The sequence below is a fragment of the Orycteropus afer genome, unplaced genomic scaffold (genome assembly GCF_000298275.1).
Source record: "Orycteropus afer afer isolate SDZICR_OR568_19922 unplaced genomic scaffold, OryAfe1.0 scaffold00062, whole genome shotgun sequence".
In the NCBI taxonomy this organism is placed as follows: Eukaryota; Metazoa; Chordata; class Mammalia; order Tubulidentata; family Orycteropodidae; genus Orycteropus; species Orycteropus afer.
In genome coordinates this window covers 6,363,187-6,390,777 of record NW_006921649.1, presented here as the reverse complement: position 1 = coordinate 6,390,777, position 27,591 = coordinate 6,363,187, and the positions used below count along the sequence as shown (strand labels likewise).

Genomic DNA, 27,591 nt, shown 5'->3' with positions numbered 1-27,591 from the left:
GGAGCAGACTGCTACATCTTTTTCCCACAAAGTGGCTAGTTTGTTTGAATTAGTGACCTTTTGATTAGCAGCTGAGTGCTTAAGCACTGCACCACCAGGGCTCCTTGGACCCCTAGGGGGAGCAGAAGTAGTGTAGAGGATACCAGTTTTTTTTTTGTTGTTGTTGTTCTGGCTTGTTTTTTACACATCTGTCCATGTAGTATTAAATTCTTCTTTCTATTGTTAATATCTGATTTTTCTTTGGGGAACAACTTCTCCCATACTTTCAAGTCCCTTGGTTCTACAAAGCTGACTTCAATCCCCTTGCCTGAATTGGGTACACAACCCATGCCTGGACCTTTGTTGTTGTTGTTATGTGCCATTGAGGTGAACCTGAACCGCCAGCCTTCTGGTTAGCAGTCAAGTAAGTGCCTTATGCACCACGCTACCAGAGCTCCTGCCTGGACCTTTGTTGTTGTTGTTGTTGTTGTTATGTGCCATCAAGTCAGACCTGACTCAGAGACCCCTCCTTGGCAGTATCACTACGGAAGTAGATTGCCCAACCATCCTTCCGGGGAATGGCTGGTGGGTTTGAACTGCCAGCCTTCTGGTTAGCAGTCAAGTGCCTTAGGCACTATACTACCAGAGCTCCTGCCTGGACCTTTAGAGAATTCTAATTCTCTAATCCTCATTCTGTAACAAGGACTGGTTCACCCAGGAAGGTCAGTGAGTCTCAAACCCAAGACTTGATAAAACTGTTGGGAAACTGGGCTTGCTAATCTGGTCATATGAAGCCTGGAATTCTTGAGGGTCATCTTGCCACTTTGACAGGAAAGCCTACTTGAGAATGAAGGAAACACAAACCAAGTAGTTTGGAGAAAAAGAAAGAGACTGAGCCTATGGAACATCATTTGAGTCTAGGACTTTGGAGTTACATAAGGCACAAATTTCCTTTTTTGATTTCTCTGGTTTTTATAGGCTTTCTATCATTGCCACAAAGAATTCTGCTGCTCATACAGAATTGGTAGAAGGTTAAAGCTGGCACTGCTACATTCTCCCCAGCCTGGCTCAGAAGGTCCGTGATCCAAACAACTTAGCCAAAGGAGGGATGGATACAGTGAATTTGGTTTCATTCACCACTACAGTACCCTGGGTTTTTTTCCCAGGAAGTCTGGCTTAGTGTGTGGGAAGGTCATGGACTTGTAGCTAGATGGTCCAGGGTTCAAATGTTGACTACTCCACATGGAAAAGTTACATAAAATCTTCAGTCTTACCTTTTAACATGGATATAAAAAGACATGACATATATATATATATGTATATATATATATATATATTTAGATGATATATTGATATATGTACAAATGCCTGGCTAAAAATGACAGCTTTGGCTACTATTTTAATTTTTAATTTCATGTATGGCAGTAGAAGTCAATGCCTGGGAATCTAGGAAGCCAAGAAACATCTAAACATCCTATACTTTTTAGAAGCACAGCTTGCTCCCAGTTGTACAGGGGACATGAGAGCAAGACGTTTCCAGTCTTTGTAGCCTATTGCTAAAAACTGTGCTCTTTCAAACCAAACTTCAGTTAGACATGGATAATGGCAATGGTAACACACCATGATGAATACTATTAATGTCACCAAACTGTACACATTAAGAATGTGAAACAGCAAATGTTTGGTTACATACATGCTTACCACAATAAAAATAAAAACAAAGTGTTTATAAGATCACTGAGAAAACCAGGATTATAGATGAGAAAGAGGAAAGTAGAAAGGTAATTAGGCTTTGAGGTCAACTAAATCTGGATTCAAAGCATAGTTCTACCCTTCATCTAGCTAGGAGTCCTTGGGCCAGTCGTTTCCTTTGTGAGCTTCAGAGAGGATTAAACTACAAGGATTATAATACCTATTTACAATTCATCCAGGGGTATGGAAAGCCAGGCACAGAGCAAACACTTGACAATAATAGTCATTATTATTAGAAGCACCCTACCCCCAACTCCCAGCCTCTAATTACCTTCTCTTAGTCTCTTCATATCGAAGACGCAATCTGACCTTCTCTGCCAACTGATTGTTGCTGCTGGTGCCAAACTGGAGGAGAAGAACAAAGTCTGGAATTATATGGGTACTGTGGTCGGTGCTGAATTGGGTTTCCACAGCTCACAAGAGACTTGACAGCTTGCGTGGGAAGCAGCTAAGAATAGCCCTCAACTAATGGGCTGGCTGTGGAGATCTCAGGGAAGCTAGTTAAGCAAAATACTTTCCTTCAGGCCATGGGATGAGCCTCAAACTCAGACATCTTTCCCTTCTAGAAGAGAAACCAAGGGCTCAAAATATCAACTTGCAGCCCCAAATGGCTTGGAGCCAATTCAAGCCACAGAAGCATGATAGACAGTTGGTGAGGAGGAAACAAGGACAGCCAATAAACAAGAAAGCCATTCTGGGGAGAGAGTCAGCCAAAAACTCAGGGAGGCTGCAATCAGTAGTGAAACATTTAGGTGATGGGGAGAAGGTTCTGGAACTTGGAAGGAAGTACACAGCTTCTTCACAAACACTCCAGCCCTGCAATGGCTTATGGCTGGACACACAGGTGGAGTGGGGGAATGAGGGAGCAGCCGTGCTAGTCTGTCAAGAGTGGCAAGAAGCTACATGGCTCACCCGATCACACATGGACATAGCTTCTCTTCACGAGGGGGAACACAGCTATAGAAATCAGATAGGAACAGCATTTAGCCACACAGGCTGCAAAGAGAGTTCGTTCAAAGTCACCTGCTCTTCTGAAACAAAAGCTTTCCAAAGTTATAGATTGCCATGGGTCAGTCCTATTCTGGAGATGTGTTTGTGAGCTGCAGGTGGCTTGATGGCACTTTGGCTATTCATCACTGTTACCAGACTGAGCTTTGGAACTGGACTCAAGCAGCTGTCTGAAAGCTTGCATGCATTGTTTTGGGACTTATAGGAGGGAAGTACCCTCTGCCTTCCAGCTGGTGAAAGGAAAACAAAACGGAGCTGCACGATAGTATGAAAGAAACCAGAGAAAGAGACTCCGTCCTTCAAAATGTTTTCTGTGCTGCATCTAAGGATGTAAGGACTTGGGCAGCAATATTCGAGACCATGGAGCCAGTACTGGCTTTTCCATTATCTCATATCATGCTGGGGCCACGAAGTCGTTAAGAGGACAGAGCTCCAGAGAGCTGAGTTAGTTGCCAACCCCACAGAGTCACTGGCAGCTCCTCAGGTGAGCAAAGAGAAGGTGAGAAGGTACTGGTAGTCATTTCCCAGAAATCTGTTTAATGGGATTGCAGCAGCCTCCCACATGCTGTCTCAAGGACACTCCTAGGACCATGTATTGCCTACTCACATTTCCTGAGATGTCTGTCTGGGAGCTCACGTCCAGGTACTGTTTTGGCAGTGGGAAGCCAGAACTCTCCAGAGAGCTGCTGCTGGACCACAGGTCTGAGTGGGACCCTCTGTCAGTGTGGAAGCCATCCTTCAGCATGGCGAGGCTCTGAAGGGTGGAGGGCAGGGTTAGCAAGGCACCTTCCTTGGAGGGAGTTCTGAGTCTGCCGCACTCCACTTGCTTTCCTTGTCACCTCCCTTGATTTAGAAACTCATGCTATTCCAGACATTTTTCTCACCTGTGATAAAGAGCTAGGAGCAAGAGGGAACTCACTATGTACTAGGAATTGTGCCAAGCCCTTTACATGGCAGACAGTGATATAGATAGTGGCTCCATAGCCAGAGAGTTGAAGTTGGAACTGCTACTCTGATACTTGTTGTATGCTATAATCTGTGCCTCAATATTCTCTCCTGTACAATGGGAATAATAATAGATCCTATCTCATAGTTTATCATATTGATTAAATGAGATGACAAGTGTTAAGCACTCGTGCAGCCAATACTCAATAATGGTGAGCTTTTCATTATCTTACTGAATCCTGACAACAATTCTGTGAAAAACAACTTATGATTATTCCATTGTATTGATGAGGGAATTGTTACATGGAGAAGGTGGCAAGTGAGAGTGAGGATTTGGACTTGGTCTATCTAACTTAAGACTCTGGCTCTTAACCACTACATTATGATAGGAACACACCTCACTGTCCACTAGTGCCCTGTCTGAATTTCCACTGGGTTGTTGCCCTGGGTAGGAGCTTTGGAAGTATTGTGTCATAAAGCATAAAGCATCCTTCACTAAGTCACTTATAGCCTCTCTTAGTGTCAGGTTCCTCATCGGCAGATGAGAACAATAATAAAGTATCTCAGAGGTCAGGCATTTCCTGTGTGGGAACAAGGTATATACTCGGGTCAAGAGAATGGATTTTTGAGGCAGATGTTCTTAGGTTTGAATTGTGTCTCTACCACTTATTCTCTGAGTTTTACATCTTCATTTGTATAAAGATAAAGGAGACATGATGCATGCAAAGTGCTTGGCCCAACTGTCTGCCTGGTATACTAAATAATATCAGGATTATTTGTTTAGTTCCCAGTATAGAGTCAGCTGTTGTTGTTAACTGCCACTGAATTGGTTCTGACTTATGAAGATCCCATATATAACAGAATGAAACACTACCTGGTCCTATGCCATCTTCATGATCATTGGTATACTGAAGGCCATTGTTGTGGCCACTGTATATTATGGGTGTCTTCCAAGCTGTTGTTGTTGTTGTTGTGTGCCGTCGAGTCGGCCCCGACTCATAGCGACCCCTCCTTGGGTTTCTGAGGCAGTATCACTACGGAAGTAGGATTGCCCAACCTTCCTTCCGAGGAGTGGCTGGTGGGTTTGAACTGCCAGCCGTCTGGTTAGCAGGCAAGTGTCTTAGCCACTATGCTACCAGAGCACTACATCAGGCAACATTCTTTTGTAATCCACAGCATTTTCACTGGCTAATTTTCAGAAGTAGATCACCAAGCTTTCCTTCCTAATCTGTCTTAGTTTGGAAGCTCTGCTGAAACCTGCCCACCATCGGTGGTGGGTGATCTTGCTGGTATTTGACATATTGGTGGCATAGCTTCCAATAAATAGCACAGTAACACACAAGCCACACTATATGACAAACTGACAGACATTGCTGGATAGAGTCAGTGCGTGCAATTAAATGCTTATAAGGAGGCCTCATTTCCATGTCAAAGCTTAATGATGTAGAAACTACCTCCTTCCCTTTGGTTCTCTGAGAAAATAAGTCCGTTGATTACAACCAGAGGTAAGGATATGGCCTTTGGACCAGGTCAGATAGCTCTCATTACAATTCTGCCTTTTATGTTACCTGTGTGACCTTAGACAAATTATGTAATGCTTCTGAACCTCCACTTTCTCCTCTATACAATAGGACCAAAAGCCCAAGGAGACTAGCAATGAGAATTCAGTGATCTGTGAAGCATCTGGAAATAGTCCACACAAGCCCTGGCACACGGAGGTCATCAGGGAAAATCAGTCCCATAGAGACAGGCCCACTTCACTGGGAACGTGTGTACCTTAATGAGATCTTGCTTTTCCTTTTCTCCACAGGTGATGGCCTTTTTGATGGCTTTTGTTTCTCTCAAGACAGCCTGAGCTTCATCCAGTTTATAGCTGCCCTGAGCATCAGACATTTTCTTATCAATTCTAGGAGACAGGTAAAAGGAAAGGTCAAAGATATGGCCAGGAATCAGTTTTCCCAGGGGAAAAGCACAGATCATAGCACTTTGATCCCTTGAAGAGTCTCTTCTTTCTGTCCTGTACAGCCTCCCTCTACCCAGTTCCCTACTATATATAAAAGGCTTAGAAGGTCCCTGTTAAATTGCAAGTGTGCCATAGTGTGTGGTGGGGAGCTGTCCTGTGCACTGTGGGATGCTTACCAGCATCCCTGTCTTCTATCTGCCTGATGTCACCAGCATCCACCCTCCACCCAGCTGTGACACCAAAAATGTCTCCAGACATTGCCAAATGTCCTGTGGTGGGTAAAATCACTGGTGGTTAATAAGCACTACCCTGAATAAATATATGTGGAATGAATGGGCACAATGAAGGAAAGGTTAAAAAAATTAAAACATCCTAGCTAATTATTAGTAGTGTGACCTTGGGCATGGGCCTCAACCACAGGTACCTCAGTTTCTTCCTCTAAAAAATGGGGATCATGTCACCTCCTCTGCCTATGTTCACAGAGTTGTTGCAAACATCAAATGGGATAAAGGATGGGAAATTGTAAGGAAGAATTGCACAAATATAAGGGATTAAAACAATTCTAGCCTGGAGAGTTTATTGGCTTATCCAGGTCCCACATACAGGTTCAGGGCCAGTGGTGATTCAGTGGTAGAATTCTTGCCCTCCTTCCAGAAGACCTGGGTTCGAATCCTGGCCAAGGTACCTCATGTGGAGCCACCACCCATATGTCACTAGAGGCTTGTGTGTTTTTGTGATGCTGAACAGGTTTCAGTGGAGCTTGCAGACTAAGATAGACTAGGAAGAAAGGCTTAGACTGGGCAGTCATTTTGTTCCATTGTACACAGGCGTTTCCATGAATCAAGAGTCCTACCCAAAGGCAGTGAACAACAACAAAACAATACACACAGATTCATTTTAATGGGAAGAAAAGGGCAGAAAAAGAGTTAAAGGTCTTTATGTTGTTTTCTGCCGGTCAGACCAACCCAGTCGTGTGGAAGGGAGGACCCTGAGCCTCTAGGGAAGGAGGGCTGTGGTGTGGAAATGGTTCTGAGGGCAGAGATGAATTTTAACTGCTTCACATTTTTTGCCAAAGGCTAGGCCTGAGGTTTGAGTCCATGGTGAAGAAAAGAAAACTTTACAGTCTGAGGGACACCACAAACCCATTACTTCAGGATGATAAACCCCTCATAGGCATTCCTTTCTGATTTTGTGCTAGAAGCCAAATTGTCCTGGGCTAAAAATAACCTGAGTGGGGAATTACTGGGAGGAGAGGGGCAGATTTTCATCATGGTCTCATTGTCTATGCCTCTGAACAGAGGAGAGAAGGAGGGAGTGTGGTTTCCACACAGCCCTCCTCTCTCTGTTATTTCAGCCTCTGTGGAGAGAAAACAAAGACTCACTTATGTCTCCCCACTAAAAATAGCCTTTCTTTTCCCTTTGAGGACGTGGGCCTGGGCACGCCTGCCAGGTTGGCTGAGACAGGTCTCAGATTTAGTCTGAGAAATTAGTTTAATCAGAGCTATCCCTGTCAAGAGTCCTGCCGAAGATGCTGTGTGGAAACTAGGCTCTCCCAGAGCGAGTGTCCCACACAGGAGGTGCCCTGGCCCGAAATGGGAATAGGGGGGAATGCCATTTGCTTGAGCATGTCCAGGGACTGGGAGCTCTGGGGAGGGGGCTGTGCCCAGCTGTCCTCTGCCAACAGGATGGGGCAGAGTGGTCTGTCTGCTGGGCCCCGGGCTTCACCACCAGCCTCTACCTGATTTCTCTCAGGGGCCTTAGCAACCGTGCTCTGGATTTGGCTCCAGAAAGCAGCCCTGAGAGGGAACACTCAGGCTGGAGCAGACAGAGAGAACAAAGGGTCACCATTATGTGTTCAGTGAATGAATCTTTTTTTTAAGGGCAAGAATACTGTGTGTGTGTGTGTGTGTGTGTTTAGTGGAGAGGTGGGGAGTGGGTGTGAGGGATGCATGTGTTTCCGGATTTTCAAATCATGCAGCTGTCCTTTCTCTCAGAAATTGGGAGATACACACACCTGGCCACCACAGGACAGGCGTGAGAAGCCCAGCAGAGGCTCTTACAACAGCAGGCCTCTGTCTTGTCCAGACAACTCTCACCTGGGCAGGGCAGCTTCCATAATGTGTAGAAAGTGCAGCATCTTTGTACACATCATGGAAGATGCCCTGCCCTCTTCCACAGTGACAAAACGCCAAGTCTCAATCTTTCTTATTTACAAGGGCTCAACAATGTTGACAGGCCAAAAGCCTAAGCTTTTTGTATTGATTTTTCTTTCCAGTTGCCTCTAAGAGCTATCACTTCAATCCTCATGAACCTTTCTTCCTTCTTCCCTTTCCTGTCTTTATTCTTCTGTTCACTTCCCTTCCCTCTTTAAAATTGGGGTTGCTGGCCAGGAAAAGAGTAAATGGATGTGCACCCATCTCTCCCCACCCCCTGCCCAGTGTTCTACAAAGAAAAGAAGTTAAGAAGTAGGAGTGACTAGACCATCCTCCACTAGAAAAAGGAAGGATCCCAAGAGTGATGGAAAGGTGCCTTATGTTTTCTGGGTATGGGGAAGGGTTTTGTCTGCATGATGTCAGGAAGGGGGCATTAGAGCATAAGCTTCAAAATCTATCAGTCTTGTGTTTGAATCTCTACCCTGATATGTACTAGCTGGGTGGCCTTAGGTGTATTTGTGACCCTGTTGGTATCTTCACCTATAAAATGTGGTAGAACATAAACTTCTCATACGGAGATAAAAAGGATGAAATGAGGTGACTGATGTAAATCTTTGCCCAGCACAGTGTCTAGCCCAGGGTGGAGGTATAGTTCATCCAAGTTCCTTTTCCAAGTCCAAGCAAGCAACTAGCTGGCACATCATCACCCCACCCTATACTTATGAATCTCTTACTACGTGCCAGGTACTGTCATGCACTTGATATGGATTATCCAATTTAATGTTTACAAACTTTTATTTTTCAGATAAAGAAACTGAAGTTCAGAGGTGTTGTCACTTTCTTAAGGTCCCAGAGAATTGGGATTTGAACCCAGGCCCTCTGCCTCTTGAGGCCACATTCCTAACTCTCTGTACTACTAGTCTGCATTCAGGTGGACATCCTCCTCCACCGCAAACCCGAGCCAGGCTTCCGGCTAAGGTGCATGGGCTGCCAGAGCTGTGAGGGGGTCTTATCTGGGCCTGATATCAAACATTGGGCAGAGGGAGAAAAAAGGAGGCTTGTCTTTGGGTTTTGGCATCAGCTTACCAAACGACAAGAATTTTCAATGCTACTACAGCATGACAAAGTGGTAAAACAGGTTTATGGTGGCTCTGAGAATAATAGGAAATGTTCTAACTAGCAGTTCTTGAGGGTTTCAGGAGTGGGGGTGAGGGGAGAGAACATCCGTGGGCAGTGAGTTACCCTTCTACTATGTGCTGTGAAGCTATTCCACTAGCAGGAAGTAGAGGACTCAGGCTACTGCTTTACAGGTCAGAAATAGGAATTTTCTAAGCTTACACTGTTCCTCTGAATTGCTCCTGGTGCTACTAAAGATTGCCAAGAAGCATAAAGCATGGTCCCTGGTCTGAGGGAGTACAGAATCAGGTTTGAGAGACATGATTGGCATGCATGTATCAAATGTAAATATATATATATATATATTGTTGTTGTTAGTTGCTGTGAGTTGGCTCCAACTCACAGAGACCCCATATATAACAGAATGAAATGTTGCCTGGCACTGTGCCATCTTCATGACCACTGGCAATCTCAAGTCCACTGATGTGGCCACTGTGTATTTTGAGTGCCCTCCCTCCTAGAGGACTCATCTTCCAGCATTATATCAGACAATATTGTGTTGTGATCCATAGGATGCTCACTGGCTGATTTTCTTTTTTTCCTTCATCCAAGTTACTCTGTGTCTACCCTCTAGTTAGTGGTTTACCGTCCTCTCCCCACCCATCCCTGCTAACTATCAAAGTATATTTCTTATTTTTGTGAAATCCTTTTCTGGACTATTTACAATAGTGGTCTCCAAATTTGTTCTTTTGTGATGACTTACTTCACTCAGTGTAATGGCCTCTAAGTTCATCCACGTTATGAGATGTTTCACAGATTCATCACTGTTCTTTAATGTTACATAGTATTCTGTTGTGTGTATGTACCATAGTCTTGATCCATTCCTCCACTGATGGACATTTAGGTTGTTTCCACTTTTTGGCAAATGTGAATAGTGCTATGACGAACATGGGTGTGCATATATCTGTTCATACCACAGCTCTTATTTCTCTAGGATATATACCTAGTAATGGAATTGCTGCGTCATATGGCACTTCTTAAGGAAGTGCCATACAGTTTTCCACAATAGTTGCACCATTTCATTGACTAATTTTCAGAAGTAGATTGCCAGGTCTTTCTTCCTAGTCTGCCTTAGTCTGGATGCTCAGCTGAAACCTGTCTACCATGAGTGACTCTGCTGTTATTTGTAATACCAATCAATTGTGTAGCTTACAGAATCATAGCAACATGCAAGCCACCATAGTATGACTGACAAATAGGTAGTGGATATACACACACACACAAATATATAAACAATCATATATAAATCCATAATTTATAATAAAAAAATTATTATACATAATTTAGAATATAAAGATATAAAGCCATAATTTCTTATGCCATACATTATGTTAAATTCATGGTGCTCACCCTAGGCAGTGGGGCATGTGGGTTGGCCCCTCAACTGATGATCATTGTTCCCTCAATCTATAGGGGCTGCTGGCAGACATTTAAAGACTCATGGTGATGCCAACCACTGAGTGGTAGGGGTGGGTTTGTAGTTCAGGAGATAAAGAATAGGTACGGTCAGAGAGAGAAAAAAGCAAGTGACTACAGAAGCAGCTATCTACACAAATGGAGTCTTCCTGGGAATCTAACTGAAATTTCCCTTATAACAGAGACATCTGGTGGATGTCCTCCCTGGAGCTTCTGGGAGACCTACCAGGTGACCTTTGTAATGGTCTTCCAATAAGCACATCAGACATACTGAACACATACTCAGTGAACAAGTCTCAGCTATATCTTGTGGTTAATAACAATAAGCTAGCACTTATTGAGCATTTATTATGTGACTCAGTCTCCTTATCTATAAAATAGTTAAAATAACATTCCTTAAGAAGTTAAACATAGAATTACCATACAAAACAAACAAACAAGCTCACTGCCCTCAAATTGGATCCAACTCATAGTGACCCCTCCTTGGGTTTCTAAGGCAGTATCACTACGGAAGTAGATTGCCCAACCTTCCTCAGCAATTCCCCTCCTAGTTATATATATACCTGTTATGGATTGAATTGTGTCCCTCTAAAAATTATGTATTGTAAATCCTAACCCCTGGCATAGGGGTTAGGATTTACAATACATAATTTTTAGAGGGACACAATTCAATCCATAACAGGTATATATATAGGGGAGCTCTGGTAGCATAGTGGCTAAGACACTTGCCTGCTAACCAGACGGCTGGCGGTTCAAACCCACCAGCCACTCCTCAGAAGGAAGGTTGGGCAATCCTACTTCTGTAGTGATACTGCCTCAGAAACCCAAGGAGGGGTCGCTATGAGTCGGGGCCGACTCGACGACACATAACAACAACAACAACATGCCTGTGGATGTAATCCCATTTGAAAATAGTACTTTCTTCATTAGGATAGTAAGGTCATATCAGTGTATTGTGTGTCTCAGGCCAATCACTTTTGAGATATAAAAAGAGCAGCTTAGGCACAGAGGACAAAGAAGCACAGATAGGGGAAGACAGACACCATACCACATAAAGTTCACCAAGGAACCGAGGAACAGAAGCTGAAAAGAGACAAGGACCTTCTCCCAGAGCTAGCAGAGAAAGGGAGTCTTTCCCTAGAGCCAGTGGCCTGAATTTGTACCTCTAACCTCCTAACTGTGAAAAAAAAGTAACCTCTGTTCTGTTATAGCAGCATTAAGAAACTAAGACAACACCTAAAAGACTTGAAAGCAGTTATGCTAATAGATATATATACAGCAGTGTTCATTGCAGGACTATCCACAGGAGCCAGAAGGTAGACAACCCAGGTGTTCATCAACGGATGAATAGATAAACACAATGTGATATATACATACAACAGACTATTACTCAACCATAAAGAGAAACAAAGTTCTGATACCTGGTTGTGGTAGTTAAGGTTATGTGTCAAGTTGGCTGAACCTGGTTTTGAGTGGCTGGGCAGCTGGATGTAGTTATTCCCCATGAGAGACTGGTAATCAACTCCGTGGTGTAATTTGCTGCAAGCAGCTGAGTAGCTGCTTTAGGGATGTGGTCTGCTTCCAGTATATAAGGAAAAACTTTGTGAACAGTCAGCATCTTTAGGCACACTTGAATTCTGCATGTAGCTGAGTCATTATTCAGCAGCCTGCCATCTTGTCTGCTGATCTAGGGACCCTTAATGGACTTGAATTAATGGCCTGCCATGTGGTTTGGTAATATCAGGACTATGCCATTGTATTTTTTGACCTTGGGCTTGTTAGCCTCACAAACCAGCAGCTGCTAGACACCTCTAGCTCCAGTGGGCTGGAAGCAAGAGGCAGACCTGAAGCACAAGGTCAAGGGCTTTAACCCAACCCCTAGAGCCTGGCACTTTGAACTTGGACTTCTAGCTTCCCAAACTGTAAGAGAATAAACTCCTGTTTGTTAAAGCCATCCCATTTGTGGCATTTTCTGTTAGAGCAGCACAAAGTAACTGAAACATTGGTACACAGGGATGAACCTTAAAAGTGTTATGTGGAGTGAAATAAGTCTCAGAAATAAAAGGACAAATAGTGTATGATCCCATTTATACGAAATATCTAGCATAGGCAAATGCATAGAAACAAAAGTTTCTAGTGGTTACCAGGGGTAGGTAAGAGGGTAAAGGGGAAGTTGTAGCTTAAAGGGCATTGAGTTTTTGTGAAGGGTGATGAAATATTTTGGAAATAGTGATGGTTGCACAACATGGTGTGCAAAACTAATGTCACTGAATTGTGCATGTAAAATTGTGAAAATGGTTTGCTATACATATGTTTTTTACCACAATTGAAAAGAACATTCCTCATAGAGTTGCTTTGAGGATCAAATGAAAATATCCATGTAGAAATACTGACTGTGTTTCCTGGTACAGAATTTTGCTCAACAAATCCTAGCTGCTATAATCACAATAATGACAATTAATACTTCTGCTCTCAGGAAAGAACAGAACTGTTACTGTACTTGACTGCTTTCAGAAGTCAGCTTCTGAAAGAGAAAATTACATTTGATTAAAGTTATCCTGGAAATGCCATAAATCACTCATCAAGTACAATATATAAGGCATTGTGCATACTTCTCTAGCAATTTACTTGTTGCTGCAATAGACCATGACCATTGTTCCTTAAGTGGAGCACTAGATGAAGCAGTTGCTCATTTTTAGGGGCCATGGGAAAAAAAGGTACTTTTTTTTTGTTTGTGTACATACAAGACTCCATCAGATCTACTTAAGGAAAGGGGACAGAAGCACAGAAATGCTCAACAGCATTTGTTTCTATGAATGGAAAGAACAACCCAACCAGGTAGAACAGACCCTAAGGGCTTCAGAAGCTCAGAGGAGGTGAACTCAGTCATCAGAGATGACCCTCCTTTTTTCTCTTTTCAAACCCCAACTTTGGATGCAGTATCTTCAGTAAATGTCAGTGGAAAAGAACAGGAATTGAACAACTCGAGAGCCACCTTCCCAGAGGAGGCTAGAGGTTGAAGGAGAGGGAGATAGAGGAGAAAAGACAGAGAGGACAGGAGGGGAGCATGGGTAGACCTACTTCTGCAGTGTCTGAAAGCCACGTTCCTTGAACTGCAGCTCTTGCTGGAGATGAACCATCTCTCTCTTCAGCTTGTTGACCTGGACAGAAGGAGACCACACAAGGAGATGGATCAGAGGCTGGAGTCAAGCTGCAGGCTGCCTTCTCCCCAAAGGAGCAGGTAGACCACAAACTTATCATCCTCCATGGGCCCTGAACACAAGGTTTCACTCCCCACCCCCTCTTGTCAATGCTGGCCTTAGCCTCTGTACTGCCCAGTCAGCAAGCCAGCTCAACTTTCCTGCAGGTCCTCTGAGCCAGTCTTCACTCCAGGGCAACAGGATGTGGAAGGGAGCTGGGTGACCTGGGATAGAGCTTGGCCTTCTTACTTCCTAGCTGTGTCACCTCTCTCAAGCTTTCTTACCTCTCTGAGACTCCCTTTCCTGTTCTGACTGATAAGGATAATGGCATTCCCACGGTTGTGCATTGTTTAAAGCAGCTAATGGGTATGAGAGTGCTTTGCCTGAAGGTGAGAAGCAATTTAATAACTTTAGAGGCAAGAGACAGGAGCTAAGAAGCAGTTTTGCCCAAGATGGCCTAGGAGTCAGATTCAGCCTGCAGGGATGATTTGTTTGGCTTATAAAGTGTTATTTTTTGTTTTAAGATAATTATTTGCTAATAATTAAACATTGAGAGATTTCATATAATATAACCTCACATACACAGTTGCTCTCCAAAGCAGACAAACAAAAATCTGAAAATCTCGTAACACTGGACCCACATTTCAGCATGACCACAACAGGCTAAAGCTGAATTCAACTACCCTGTTAGATTGGGCACATCTTTCTAGGTTTTACAGTCCCCACTACTCCCTATTATCTCACACCCAGCCCACTGCCCCCAATTATAGTTTCTTTGCAAGCATATGAGTTTGTGGTACTTACTTCAAATTTAATTAAACTAGAGTTCAAAATACTGACTATAACTTAAGCAAGTAACTTAACAGTTGTGCTTTAGTTTACCCATCAGCAAAATGGGAATAATACCTATTCCCCAAGGTAATCATAAAGATTAAATAAAATCATATAAAATAAGCAGTAGCTAGGAAAATAGCATACCACATTAAGAACTTTGGAATAAGACTTGAGACCCTTGTGTCCTTGAGCAAATTACTTAGCTCCCCTAAGCCTGTTTCCTCACCTTTAAAATGCAGATAATGATAGTAGCTACTTCATGGGAGTTTTTGCAGAGACATGAGACAATACACATGACACATTTAGCACGGTGCCTGGTATATGGTGACTGCTTATGAAATGGTAGCTGTTGTAACTATTACTACTTCTACTACTATTTTTGCTATTATTAATATTTGGGGCCTCTTTATCAGTACTGGATGCCATGCCTGGCCAAAGTATCTGTTGTGACCTTCTGAGTGGGTTAGTGACCTAAGGCTACCTCCGTGACCCCATGATTGTCACAGGTGAAGAGGCCATACCCGGGATTTTGCAGTGGCAATTTCAGCTTTCAGGATCTCAGGGTCATACTTGGAACTGGATGATGAACCAGAAACCACTGCAGTGAGACAGAAAAAAAAAAAAAAAAAAAGATATTTGAGTAGAAGAAATACATTTTGACAAAGTTGGCATGTTTGACTATCTAAATAAACACAGAAAGTACTAACTGTGACTAAACTAAATGTCTACCAAAGGGGGATTTATTAAATAAATGTGGTACATGAATAAAATGGGGACTATGCCAACATGTGCAATTTAAAATGATGATGCATAATGTAGAATCTGCAAAACACTGCATAACATGGATGAACATGGAGGACATTACGCTGAGTGAAATAAGTCAATCACAGGACAAATATTGTATTAGTTCATTATTGTAAAAAGTCAAGGAAAGGTTTATATATGGAAGGAAACTTTCTTTGTCAGTTACCAGAGGTGGGAGGGGAGGGGAGGAAACTGCAAAAAAATAAAAAATAAGATGGTGCAGAAAAATATTTAATGACAAAGGGAAATATGCATTCCTTTCCAGTGCACATGGAACATTCTCCATGACAGACCATATGTTATGCCACAAAGCAAGCCTCAATAAATTTAAAACCATTGAATGATCTGGTGTTAGAAGACAAAACATTTGTTTTATTAGAGTCTGACTTTTGTCAAAGCAAACATAGGATAACCTTTTAATTAATGCAGTTAGGGCTTCAGTCAGAACTTTGAAATTCATGCGATACCACTTAAGAGATAGGCCTTGGGAAGAATAAAAAGTTGATCTGATCATTAACAAAAATATAATGGTGGGCATACCAAAATTGATATCCACTATCTTGTAAGCTCCATGAGGGCTGGAACATTGCTACTAAGTTTGTAGATATGCTCTGTGTTTTTTTGTTAAATAAATCAGAATGACACACACACATACACACAAACAAAAAACCATTGTAATACTGCAAAGCATCTTCTCAGATCATAATGCTATAAAATTAGAAATCAACAATAGGAAGATCAATGGAAAAAGAACAAATACATAGAAACCGAATAACATCCTTCTTTAAAAACTACTGGGTAAGAGAAGAAACAAACAATAAAAAAAAATAATAAAAATAAAAAATAAAAAATTCCTTGAATCAAATAAGAATGAAAACACAACATACCAAACTCTTTGGGACACAGTAAGAGCAGTGACCAGAGGGCAATTTAAAGTAATAATTGCAAACATCAAAAAAGAAGAGCAAGCCAAAATGAACACCTTAGCCCTACATCTCCAATTATTAAAAGAGCGGGGAGGCGGGGGCATGGAGCCTACAGTCACCAGAAGAAAAGAAATAATGAAGACCTGAGCAGAAATAAACACAAAATAGAAAAAAAAAACAAGACTAGAAGTTGGTTCTTTAGAAAGATTGATAAAATTAACAAACCACAGACACACTTAACATAAAAAAACAATGACAAGATGCAAATAACACAAATAGGAAATGAAATGGGCAATATCACAATAGAACAAAACAAAATAAAAATGATAGTACTAGGATACTATGAAGAACTGTACTCCAACAAATTTTAAAACCTACAAAAAAAAAGACAGATTTCTAGAAACACACTACTTATCTAAACTAACACAGACTTCCTAATTATTTTTGTTATTGTTATTGTTTTTGAGAATATACACAGCAAAAACACACACCAAGTTTCTATATGTAGAATGTGACACTAATTACATTCAAGTTATGTAACCACTGTCACCCTCCTTTATCTGAGTTGTTCCTCCTCCATTAACATAAACTCACTGCCCCTTAAAGTTCTAATCTTTTGAGTTGCTATTATTAACTTGATCTCATATTGACAGATCTTAAAAAAAAAAAAGCATAATGCTAAGGCCGACAATCTTTACTAGTTAAGCTAAACTATTGTTTGGTTTTAAGATGACTTCAGGGGACATTTTTGGTTTGACATTTAAAGATTATCTTAGAGCAATACTTTCCAAGGGTTTATCTAGCCAACTTCCCCCAATTATATTGTCTTTGCAAGCATATGAGTTTGTGGTACCTACTTCAAGTTTAATTAAACTAGAGTTTAATTAAAATCCAGAAAATCTAGATTGCGTGAAAATTTTAAATTGTTTGGCATTTCCCCCTTTTTGATCAAGAGTCTTCTATAGAATCTTTGATCAAAATGTTCACTTATGGTAGCTGGACACCATCTAATTCTTCTGGTTTCATAGTAAAGGAGGCAGTTGTTCATGGAGGCAATTAGCCACACATTCCATTTCCTCCTCCAATTCCTAACTCTCCTTCTTCCCTTGTTGCTTCAGTCAACCAACTGTGGTCCATGGATGGCCTCTTGCAAGCTTTTAAGAGTCCAGGCACTATGCAATGAATTAGGTACAACAGAAGCATAAAGATTTTACTAAGCCAATTAACTGAGATATCCCATGAAACTATGACCCTAAACCTCCAAACCAAGAAACCAAATATACTCTAAAGTGTTTGGTTGTACATAAGCAGCCTCAGTTGCTACTTTTTTTTTTTTTTTTGTTACTGTAATAAATATACGGGAGCTCTGGTGGTGTAGTGACTAAGGCATTTGACTGCTAACCAGAATGCTGGCGGTTCAAACCCACCAGCCACTCCTCGGAAAGAAGGTTGGGCAATCTACTTACATAGTGATACCGCCTCGGAAATCCAAGGAGGGGTCGCTATGAGTTGGATATGACTTGACAGCAGTGAGTTTGGTTTGGTAGTAAATATATCACATAACTTTTGCCAATTCAACTTTTTACTGGTACACAACTTATTAACCACAGCCACATTAAGTGGCTGTGTAACCTTACCCTTAATTAATGCAATTTTTCCATCACTGTAAACTGAAACTCAGTACTCCATAAGCAATAATTCTCCTATTCCCCCCATAACCACTAATAAACTTTAGTCTCTATACATTGGCCTGGTCTTGTCTTTTTATATAAGTGAGGTCATAATACAATATTGGTCCTTTTGTGACTGACTTCTTATATTCAGTACATAATATCTTCAACCTCCATCCATCCAAATATACTGTTATATGAAAAAACAGTTTACAAAAATTATAAAGAAAAATTTAAATTTAGAAAAAAAATAAATTTTACTTGTACATGTAAGTACTTAAAAACAACTATAAAGACAAAACATTGTTCCACCTCCTATTTGGCGAGTAGCAACTAGGATCTTAAAAGCTAGCAAGCTGCCATCTAGATGCAACGATGGGTCTCTCCTCATCCAGAGCAAAGACGAATGAAGAAAACCAAAATTCATGGAAACAATTAGGCCTAGCAACTGGTACACCATCTGATCTGCAGCCTGTATGACTATGAGACCAGAAGAACTAGATGGTGCCCAGCTACCACTGTCATTCACTTGGAAGGGGATCTATGTAGGAGATCCTTGATAGAGAGGGAGAACAATGTGGAACAAAACTCAAAATCATTTGGGGAAAAAAAAAAAAAAAAAAGGAGGGGACCAGGTTTGCTGGTCCAATAGAGCCTGGTGGAACCACTGAGACTATGGCCCCTAGCTGCCCTTCAGGTCTGGAATTGAACCCACACCTGTGGTTTCCACCCAAACAGAAGACAGGCATATGAGTTGAATATTTACCTGAGGTAGATACACTCCTTGGAGAGAGCAATCATTGAGAAAGAAGGGCTGCTTATGCACAGGGAGACAGCTCAGGGGGCAGGAGTGCATGGAGGGATGGACACTGGGAAGAGGTAACTATGGGGAGGAAGTGTGAGGGGAGCTGTTGCATTGTGGTAAACTGTGGTCAATGTCATGAGACAAAGTATATGTGAACTGCTGTATGGAAAGTGAATTTGCTCTGTAAATCTTCACCCAAATCACAATTAAAAAAAAAAAAAAAAACTATAAAGAAATATACCAAAGAGATAGAGAGCTTTCTATCTAGTGAGGTAGATATGAATTATATTAATGTTCATCTTTGTATTTTTCTATCTTTTCCAAATTTCATAAAATAAATGTCTTTTGGTAATCAGAAAAAAAAAATACTAAAAAAGATTTATTCTAGTTTACAATATAATGTACGTTTGAAAAGGAAAAAATTTAACATTATCCTATAACCTTAGCATAGTTATGCTTTCCCCAAGTTGCCTTCTAATGTTTATCCATGGTTCTATCACATGGTTATAGTCTTATTGCAATTATTTTTAAAAATTTACTTACTGATATTCTGAAAAAAGGACTTTAAGACTTACAAAAATGAACACAAAAAAGTAAAAAGCCCTGCCAATATGCTGAGTTAGATTTCTAGCCTCTAGTACTGTGAGAGAATAAATTTCTGTTGTTTTAAACTAGGTACTTTGTAGTAATTTGCTACCATAGCCCTAGGTAACTAATACATTAACTACCAAAACTCACTGCCATCAAGCTGATTCTGAACTCATAGCGATGCCTATTGGGTTTCCGAGGTGGTAAATCTTTATGAAAGTAGATTGCCCAGTGTGGTGGTTCAGTTTGTGTGTCAACTTGGCTGGGCCTGGTTGAGTTGCTGGGCAGCTGGTGGTAGTTATTCCCCATGATGAGATGGGCAATCAGCTCTATGGTGGGATCTACCATAAGAAGCTGAGTAGCTGCTTCAGGAAATGTGGTCTGCTTCGCATATATAAGAAGCAGCTTTGGGAATGGTCTCTAGCTTACGGCATGCTTGAATCCTGCATGTAGCCAAGTCGTTGTTCCGCAGCTTGCCATACTCTGCCAATCCTGGGACTTTCAATGGAGTTGAATTAATGGCCTGCCATGTGGTTTGGTAACATAGGGACTGTGCCATTTTATTTGTCAACCTTGAGCTTGTTAGCCTCAGCAGCCACTAGGTGCCCGAGTGAAGAGATGCTGCTAGCTTCAGTGGGCCAGAAGCAAGAGGCAGAGCTAAAGCCCGAAGTGTTAAGGGGCTTTCCCATAGCCCCTAGAGCCTGGCACTTTGAACTTGGACTTAAAGCCTCCAAATTTTAAGAATAAAGTCCTGTTTGTTAAGGCCATCCCATTTGTGGTATATTCCTGTCAGAGCAGCACTAGATAAACAAACACCCAGTCTTCCTTCCATGGAGTGGCTGGTGGGTTTGAACAGCCACCCTTCTGGTTAGCAGTCAAATGCCTTAGGCTTTATACCACCAGAGCTCCTTAACACTAACTATGGATTTGGATAAATTCTTTAACCTTTCTGAGAGTCAGTTTCCTCTTCTATGAAATGAGGATTATAATGCTTGCAACTGTACACAGTAAGTGCTTAATAAGTTCCAGCTTCTATTACCTGTTAGGGACAAGTACCAAGTGTTGAGGATGCAAAGATATATCAAACCCTGTCCTTGCCCTCAAATTCAGAGATTAAAGTGTTTGCATGTGGCAGGAAAGCTAGACAAGAAAACAGATAATTTAATGTTGGCTAATCAATTTGCCTGTAAGTTCAGAGAGCCACAGAAAATGTCCTGGAGAAGGAAACTTTTGAATTGAGCCTCAACGGATAAGCAGGAGTTTGACAGATGAATGACATTCTAGACTGAGACACCAGCATGTGCAAAGGTACTGGTTATTTGTTTGTTCTTTATGGGAAAGGACAGTTTGTTCAGGGTGCCAGGAATGTGGGAAAGAGAGGTAGAGAATAAAGGGAAGAAACAAACACGTAATGACAGGTCAAATATATGTTGTGGCACATGACTGTGTTGTCCTAAACACTGGGCTGCATAAGTGCCATTAGTTTTAGTTTTCTACTGCTGCCATAACGAAATACCACAAAGTGGTTGCCTTTAAAGAACAGAAATGTATTGTCTTATGGTTCTGGAGGCTAGAATTATAAATCAGGATCTTGGCCATGTTGATTCCTTCCGTGGGCCTCTCTCTTAGTTTCTGGTGGTTGCCAGCCATTCTTGGCATTCTTTTGCTGTCTTCCTTCTGTGAGTGACTGTTTACCTGTCTATTCTCCCCTTTTATAAGAAACTACTCAAAAGGGATTAGGATTAGGACCCACCCTATTCAGTATGGTCTCATTTAACTTAACTGATCACAAAAGAAAAGCTTTATTCCAAAACAAGGCTATATTCACAGGTATAGGGGTTAGGATTCAACGTAGGTTTCTGGGGAAAACAGTTCAATCCATAACATAGCTGAATCCTCAGGTGATCAGCCCTCAGCCCACTCCTTCTGCTGGTACCACCCACCCTCAAGTCTACCTCACCAAAAGAGTTTTATGCATGGATAGGATGTTAAAGACTGCTTTATCCCATTTTATCATAATTTCAAATTTTTATTAATGTTATACATGAATACAGTTTAATAGTTCAACATAGTACAAAGTTTGTTGTAAAAAAGAGCACCCCACAGCTTCTACTCCCGTATCTCATTCCCCTAAAGGGGAACCATTTTCAACTTGCTCAGCTAATTTCTTAGGTGTCATCTCTATGTCTCTAATAATATGTGTTTATTACTGCTTCTTGATTTTTTCAGGTTTAAACTCAAACACAAAAACAAAAACTCATTGCCATCAAGTAGGTTCCAACTCATAGTAACCCGTTGAGTTTCTGAGGCCATAAATCTTTATGGAAGTAGATTGCCCCATCTTCCTTCCATGGAGCAGTTGGTGGATTTGAACTGCTGACCTTCTGGTTAGCAACCAAATGCCTTAACCACTATGCCACCAGGACTCCTTTTCAGGTTTGTTGTTGTTGTTATGCGCCATGGAGTCGGCCGACTCTTAGTGACCCCTCTGGCCCCTCTTTAGGTTTTTGAGGCAGTATCACTACAGAAATAGGATTGCCCAATCTTTCTTCCGAGGAATGGCTGGTGGGTTTGAACTATGCTACCAGAGCTATGCTACCAGAGCTTCTTAATAGACAGCCCTGCTACCTTGCAGGGAGTGGCTGGTGGGTTTGAACTGCTAGCCTTGGGTGTGGCAGCTGACTGCTGAGGTCCTTTCAGGTTTTGTTGTTGTTTTGTGCCATGGAGTCAACCTGACTCATAGTGACCCCTCCCTGGGTTTCTGGTCGACCCAACTCATAGTGACCCCTCCTTGGGTTTCCGAGGCTGTATCACTACGGAGTAGATTGCCCCATCTTCCTTCCAAGGAGTGGCTGGTGGGTTTGAACCGCCAGCCTTCTGATTAGTAGTCAAGTGACTTAGGCACTAGGCTATCAGAGCTGTCTTTCAAGTTTAGGCATTATTTATTCACATCCTGCAGGATGAGGATTCAGCTTCCCTTCCTTTCCTAGACCCTATACCACACAGTGCATCCTCTCATCTCCCTGTCCTTCTAAGAGATATTGCTTAATTTGCGGGGAAGTAAATGTTCATGTTTGCCTTATTTTGACTCTGTAAACACAAAGTCATGTAGTCAACTTTGATTGCTTTTCCTTTCCACTGTATTTATTTTTTATTTGTTTTTTCTAGAGTTAATAATTGTCATTTTTCTGTTTGCTTAATTTGTACACACTTATCACAAATTCAACCATACATTTTGCCAATATCTAAGTCTCCTCTCATGGGGTCCAGGCTAGTAGGTGTGCTGCCAGTTTCCTTTGTTTTTGCAGCTATTTTTCCCAGGCCAGTAATCTACTTCTGTGTGAGCTGGCTGCCCTCACACACAGCTGCCCTCCTGTAATCCCCCTTTACATTATTCCAGATGTCCTCCCCATCTCTCTCCTTTTTCCTGTATACCATGTCTTCTTCTTTTTGGTCTATCCCTCATTTTGGTGGTACACAATGTCCAGTAGCTTCTGGGGAAAGGAAGTATGAAGGAAATGAACTTGAAACCTTGTGCATGTAAAAATATCTGAATGGACTCCGTGTCATGGCACTCCATGTGTATCCAAGTAGAACTGTGCTCCATAGGGTCTTCAATGACTCATTTCTTAGAAGTAGATCACGAGGTCTTCCAAGTCACACTTGGGTGGACTCAACCTCCAATGTTTTGGTTAGTTTGTTAACTTTGTGCAACACCCAGGGACTCCTATTCTACCCTACACTTTGCTAAAGGTAGCTTCACTCGTTCTAGGTGGGACATGCTTATCCTTAAAATATTGAAGGTATCGCTTCAGTCTTTTTTAGGTTTCTAGTGTCACTGTTGAAAAATCCAGAGCTATTCTGAGTCCTGATCATTTTCATTTTGTGTTTGATCTAGTATTTCTCTTTTTAGGATCTTGCATTGTCCCCAGTGTTTGAAATGTCATAATGATGGGCTTTGTTGTGAGTCAACTTTCACGCACTGTATTAGGCTCCCAGAGAGCCCTTCTAATCTGAACACTCACCTCCTTCAGCTCAGGGAAATATCTCTGAATTCTTTCATTGATGCCTCTCTCCACTCTGTTTCCTTGGCTCTATCTTTCTGGAAATTTTATTACTCAACAAGATTTCCTCATGCTCTCATTTTCTTTCTCTCTTATTTTCTATCTCATTATATCTTTGCCATATTTTTGGGAGTTTCCTCAGCTTCATCTTCCAGTTTTCCTATGTCATTTTCATTTTACAGTCTTATTTTAATTTCTAGTGACTCTTATCTTATTCTGAAGGTCCTCAAATTCACTCCTCCATGAGGGTACCTAGTTCATAGTAAGTCTTCAATATATAATTATTAAAAATGGAGGTAAAAGGCACCACACCCAAAGCCATCAATGAGTTGATGACAATCTACTTATCTACTCCTTTGGCTTTACACTACATTTTTTATTTTCCTTTTCTTTTTTTAATCCCTTACAATTTTTATGGAATTAAGCTGCAGACTTGATGCCACTTCACCTAAACACTGAAGTACCTAAAAGCAAGGACATTCTCTGACAGAACCACAACATCATTAGCACACCTAAGAAAATTCTCCAAGTACCTGAGAATATCTTTTATGGCTACTTTCCCCCCAATCCAAGATCTAGTCAAGGTACAAACCAATGTGGTTGTTGTGCCTCCTTAGCCTTTATTCATCCATTCTTTGTGCTTTTTTCACGATAGTGAATTTTCTTAAAGAGTCCAGGCCAATTATCTTGTAGAATATCCCATATTATAGATGTATGGGATAGTCTCTTCATGATTAGATTCAGATTAAACATTTCTGTCAAGCATCTTACCTAATATTTTAATGCATAAATGATATGAGCTCATCTCCTTATTGGTGATGCTAATTTTACTATCTATGTAAAGAGGTAACTTTAGACCTTAGAAATGTAAAGTATATTTTACCCTTGAAATTAGTTATTTGTGGAGTGATGCTTTAAGCCCCTGTAACTATCCTGTCCCTAAGAACAGCAAGGTTTGTTTTTATGCACATTTGTTTTTGTCACTTTTTTTGACTATGGGACTTTAAAAACCAAAAAAAAAAAAAAAAAAAAAAAATCAAACCTGTTGCCATCGAATTGATTCTGACTCATGGTGACCTTATATAGGACAGAGTAGAACTACCCTCATGTTTCCAAGGCTGTAATCTTCATGAAAGCAGACTGCCATATCTTTCTCCTGCAGAGTGGCTGGTGGGTTTGAATCACCAACTTTTCAGTTAGCAGCTGAGCATGAAACCACTGTGCCATCAGGGCTCCCTTGTAAGAACTTGCGAGGAAAACAAACAAACAAACAAACAAACAAACCCAAAATACTCTACCTTTTTTAACATGAGTTTTAATACAGTAATAATATCTCCCTTCCAGGGCTGTGGTAAAAATTAGTGCTAAAGCCCTCAATCTCTAGCACAGTGCCTGACCCACAAAAATAGCTAAGGAGTGAAATCCGGTTCTTTTCTACAGTCCCTGGCACTCTGGGGTTTTCCTGAGTTGCTAAGGAAAAGGGCAGGGTGGGAACAGTGACCAAGCCAGCATTTTCCCCCTGTCCTGCTCATAGACTGACTTTCTCAAAGTGAGGGCTTCACACAGAATGTGTGTCAGGTGACTCAACCAAGCCATAGCCACCCTGCCACCATAGTCTGATGCTGGTCCCTGGCCCTAAGTAAAAAATGATGAGGATAGACAGAACTGGGTTTGCATTTTATTGTTGTCATTAACCTACTGTAAGACTCTGGGCATGTGATTGTTCCTTTCTAAGCCTCAGTTTCCTTATCTGTAAGAAGGGGATATTAATTGTACTTGCCCCACAGGATTGTTAGAAAGATTGACTGAAATAACATATTAAGAGCCTAGCAAAGTGCTTGATATGTAGTAAGCACTCAATAAATGCTGGAAAGGATTGGTTATTAGAAATGATGGTAAAAGACAAAAAGAAAATGATGGTAAAAGACTCAATATGTTAGACAAGTCAGCAATGATATCGCCTGACCCAATACTACATTGCACTGGGAATAAAGGACAGGGGGCTCTGGCAAATCTGTTTTCATACTGTGGAGACAAGGGTAAACATGGAAGATAGATGTTCTGCCCTTATCAATTTTATATTCTAGTGGAAGAAATGCTGTTAAACAAATAAACAGATGTTCTGTGATAACTGCCATGAGAAAATAAGCAGAGGCATGACAAAGGCTAATGCTGGGGAAGGGAAGCTTTTGATAGAGTTGTGAGAAGAAACCAACTCGGAGGAGGTGACATGAGGAAGAGACTTGAAAGTGAAAGGAGCCAGTCACTCAAGCTGGTCAACAGGAAGGGAAAACAACAAGTACAAAGGTCCTGAAGTGGAAAAGAGCAGGGTTTGCTAGAAGCAGAATGGGGGCTCAGTGTATCATAAACCTAGAGAGTGAGACCATCATGAGATGAAGCAGGAGCAGTAGGCAAGGGTCCTCCACAGGACTATGCAGACCATGGAAAAGTGCAATGGAAAGCCACTGAAGGTTTTAAACATGGGGATATGTGATCTCTTTGGCATTCTGAGATGATCTCCACTCAAATGAAATGAAAATAGCAAATGAATCACTACAGGACATGGGTAGATGCAAGAGCAACAGCGGAAATGACAGTGGTTTGAATCAGGCGTGGAGATGGAAGAAAACAGGCAAGTTTGAGAAGTACTGACAGACAACATGAGCAGGACTCAGGGCAACCACTCCTTCCTCCCTGTAATAGTGGCAGTAGGGGTACTGGCAAGGGGAGGTACTCACAGCTGACCTGGGAGCCCAGCTTGTGCTCCCAGACGGCATGCAGCTGCTGATATTCCTGCTGTGCAAGCTCTAGGCGCTGCTGCTTCACCTGGTAGATCTCCTTCTGTGCACTCAGGGCCTCCTGGGCCACCACTAGGTAATCCTTCAGCATATGCTCCTGCTCCCGCCGCCATTGTACCCGAGGATCTTCGATCTGAGTGGTTTCTGAAACAGACCACAGAGACCCTAGGTCAGCACTTCACAAATATCTTTTGAATTGGTGGCCTGTGGAATCCATTCCCAGAAAACAAAAAGCATGATAAATAGAAAATAGTAAATGTGAATGTGAATGGATTAAACAACACAGGTTATCCGTTTTAGATTAAACACAGAAGCAAAAGTAAACTAGAGTAAATTTCTAAACTAGTCAATATCTGTCTAAGACAGCCAGGAAAAGGAATATGTCTGAATTCTAATCTAGGCAGAGAAACTCAGGACATTATAGATGCTCAGGGTCATTTGTTTTGGTAAAAAGAAAAGGTAAGTAAAATAACTAATGTTTTGAAGAAGGCAGCAAAATATGCACCCCATACCCTGCTGGGAAACTGGAAAAGCCTTCATGCAGGGCAATCTGACCATGCATATTAAATGTCTTAAAATGTTAATACTCTTTTATCAATAATTCCTGTACTAATTTATTATAAAATTTTTAAAATGCAGGCAAAAATGCTTTCTAAAAAAACAATAATAGTAACAAAAATAGCAATTGCTTATTTATGTTACTGTATGTGGGTACTATTCTAAGTACATTATACTATATACTCCTGTAATGCTTACACTAACTCTGTGAAGCAGATTCTAGCATCATCCCCACTATACAAAAAAAAAAAAAAAAAAAAAACTGAGGGATACACAGGTTAAGTAATTTCCTTAAAGTCACACAGAAAATAACTAGTTTAAAAAGTAATATTGTATTTATATAATGCACTATTATTTAGTCATTAAAATATGTCTTTGAAGAAAAAATAGTAAAACGCAGAGGTGCTTATTATGTAATTGTGGACAAAAATGCAAGGTGTGATCCTGCATAAATAATTTTGGTAAACAAACCTAAATAAATAGGAACATTCTCAAAAAGATTGGAAGACAATTTAGCAAAATATCAACAGGAGTTATTTCTGGGTGGCAAGATAGTGTTTTTTCATTATTTTTAGTTTTTTTTTCAGTTATGTGTACAATAAACTGGGTCAGTAATAATCAGGGGGTGGGTGGAGATAGATATTTGAAAAAGGCACCTGGCAGCTGAGCAGACATGCAGGAAGTCAAAGCAATGCTACACAATCACTGCCTGTTGACTGCCCACTCTTTGGTCATCTTCCAGTCAGCAGGTGAAGGCAGGGGTGGTGGCAATCCAGAAATTCTACCATCATGGCCCTGTACAGGTTTTGCTTAGCCCAAAGTGTTAAATTAATTTTGAATTGATTATTTGTTTATAAGGGGGGAGCTCTGGTAGCATAGTGGCTAAGACACTTGCCTGCTAACCAGATGGCTGGCGGTTCAAACCCACCAGCCACTCCTCGGAAGGAAGGTT

The 27,591-nt window shown here is 41.3% G+C and overlaps 1 protein-coding gene across 1 annotated transcript in view; it reads right to left on the bottom strand.

The window, feature by feature from the left end:
- WWC1 (WW and C2 domain containing 1) overlaps window positions 1-27,591 on the bottom strand; it is a 221,303-nt gene that overhangs the window by 73,633 nt on the left and 120,079 nt on the right. Inside the window, exons 3-8 of the mRNA XM_007939741.1 lie at window positions 26,022-26,225; window positions 14,948-15,024; window positions 13,474-13,553; window positions 5,461-5,590; window positions 3,347-3,493; window positions 2,003-2,076 (exon numbers count right to left, since the gene is read on the bottom strand). Coding sequence (XP_007937932.1) covers window positions 2,003-2,076; window positions 3,347-3,493; window positions 5,461-5,590; window positions 13,474-13,553; window positions 14,948-15,024; window positions 26,022-26,225 — 712 coding nt within the window. The remainder of the gene's footprint in view (window positions 1-2,002; window positions 2,077-3,346; window positions 3,494-5,460; window positions 5,591-13,473; window positions 13,554-14,947; window positions 15,025-26,021; window positions 26,226-27,591) is intronic.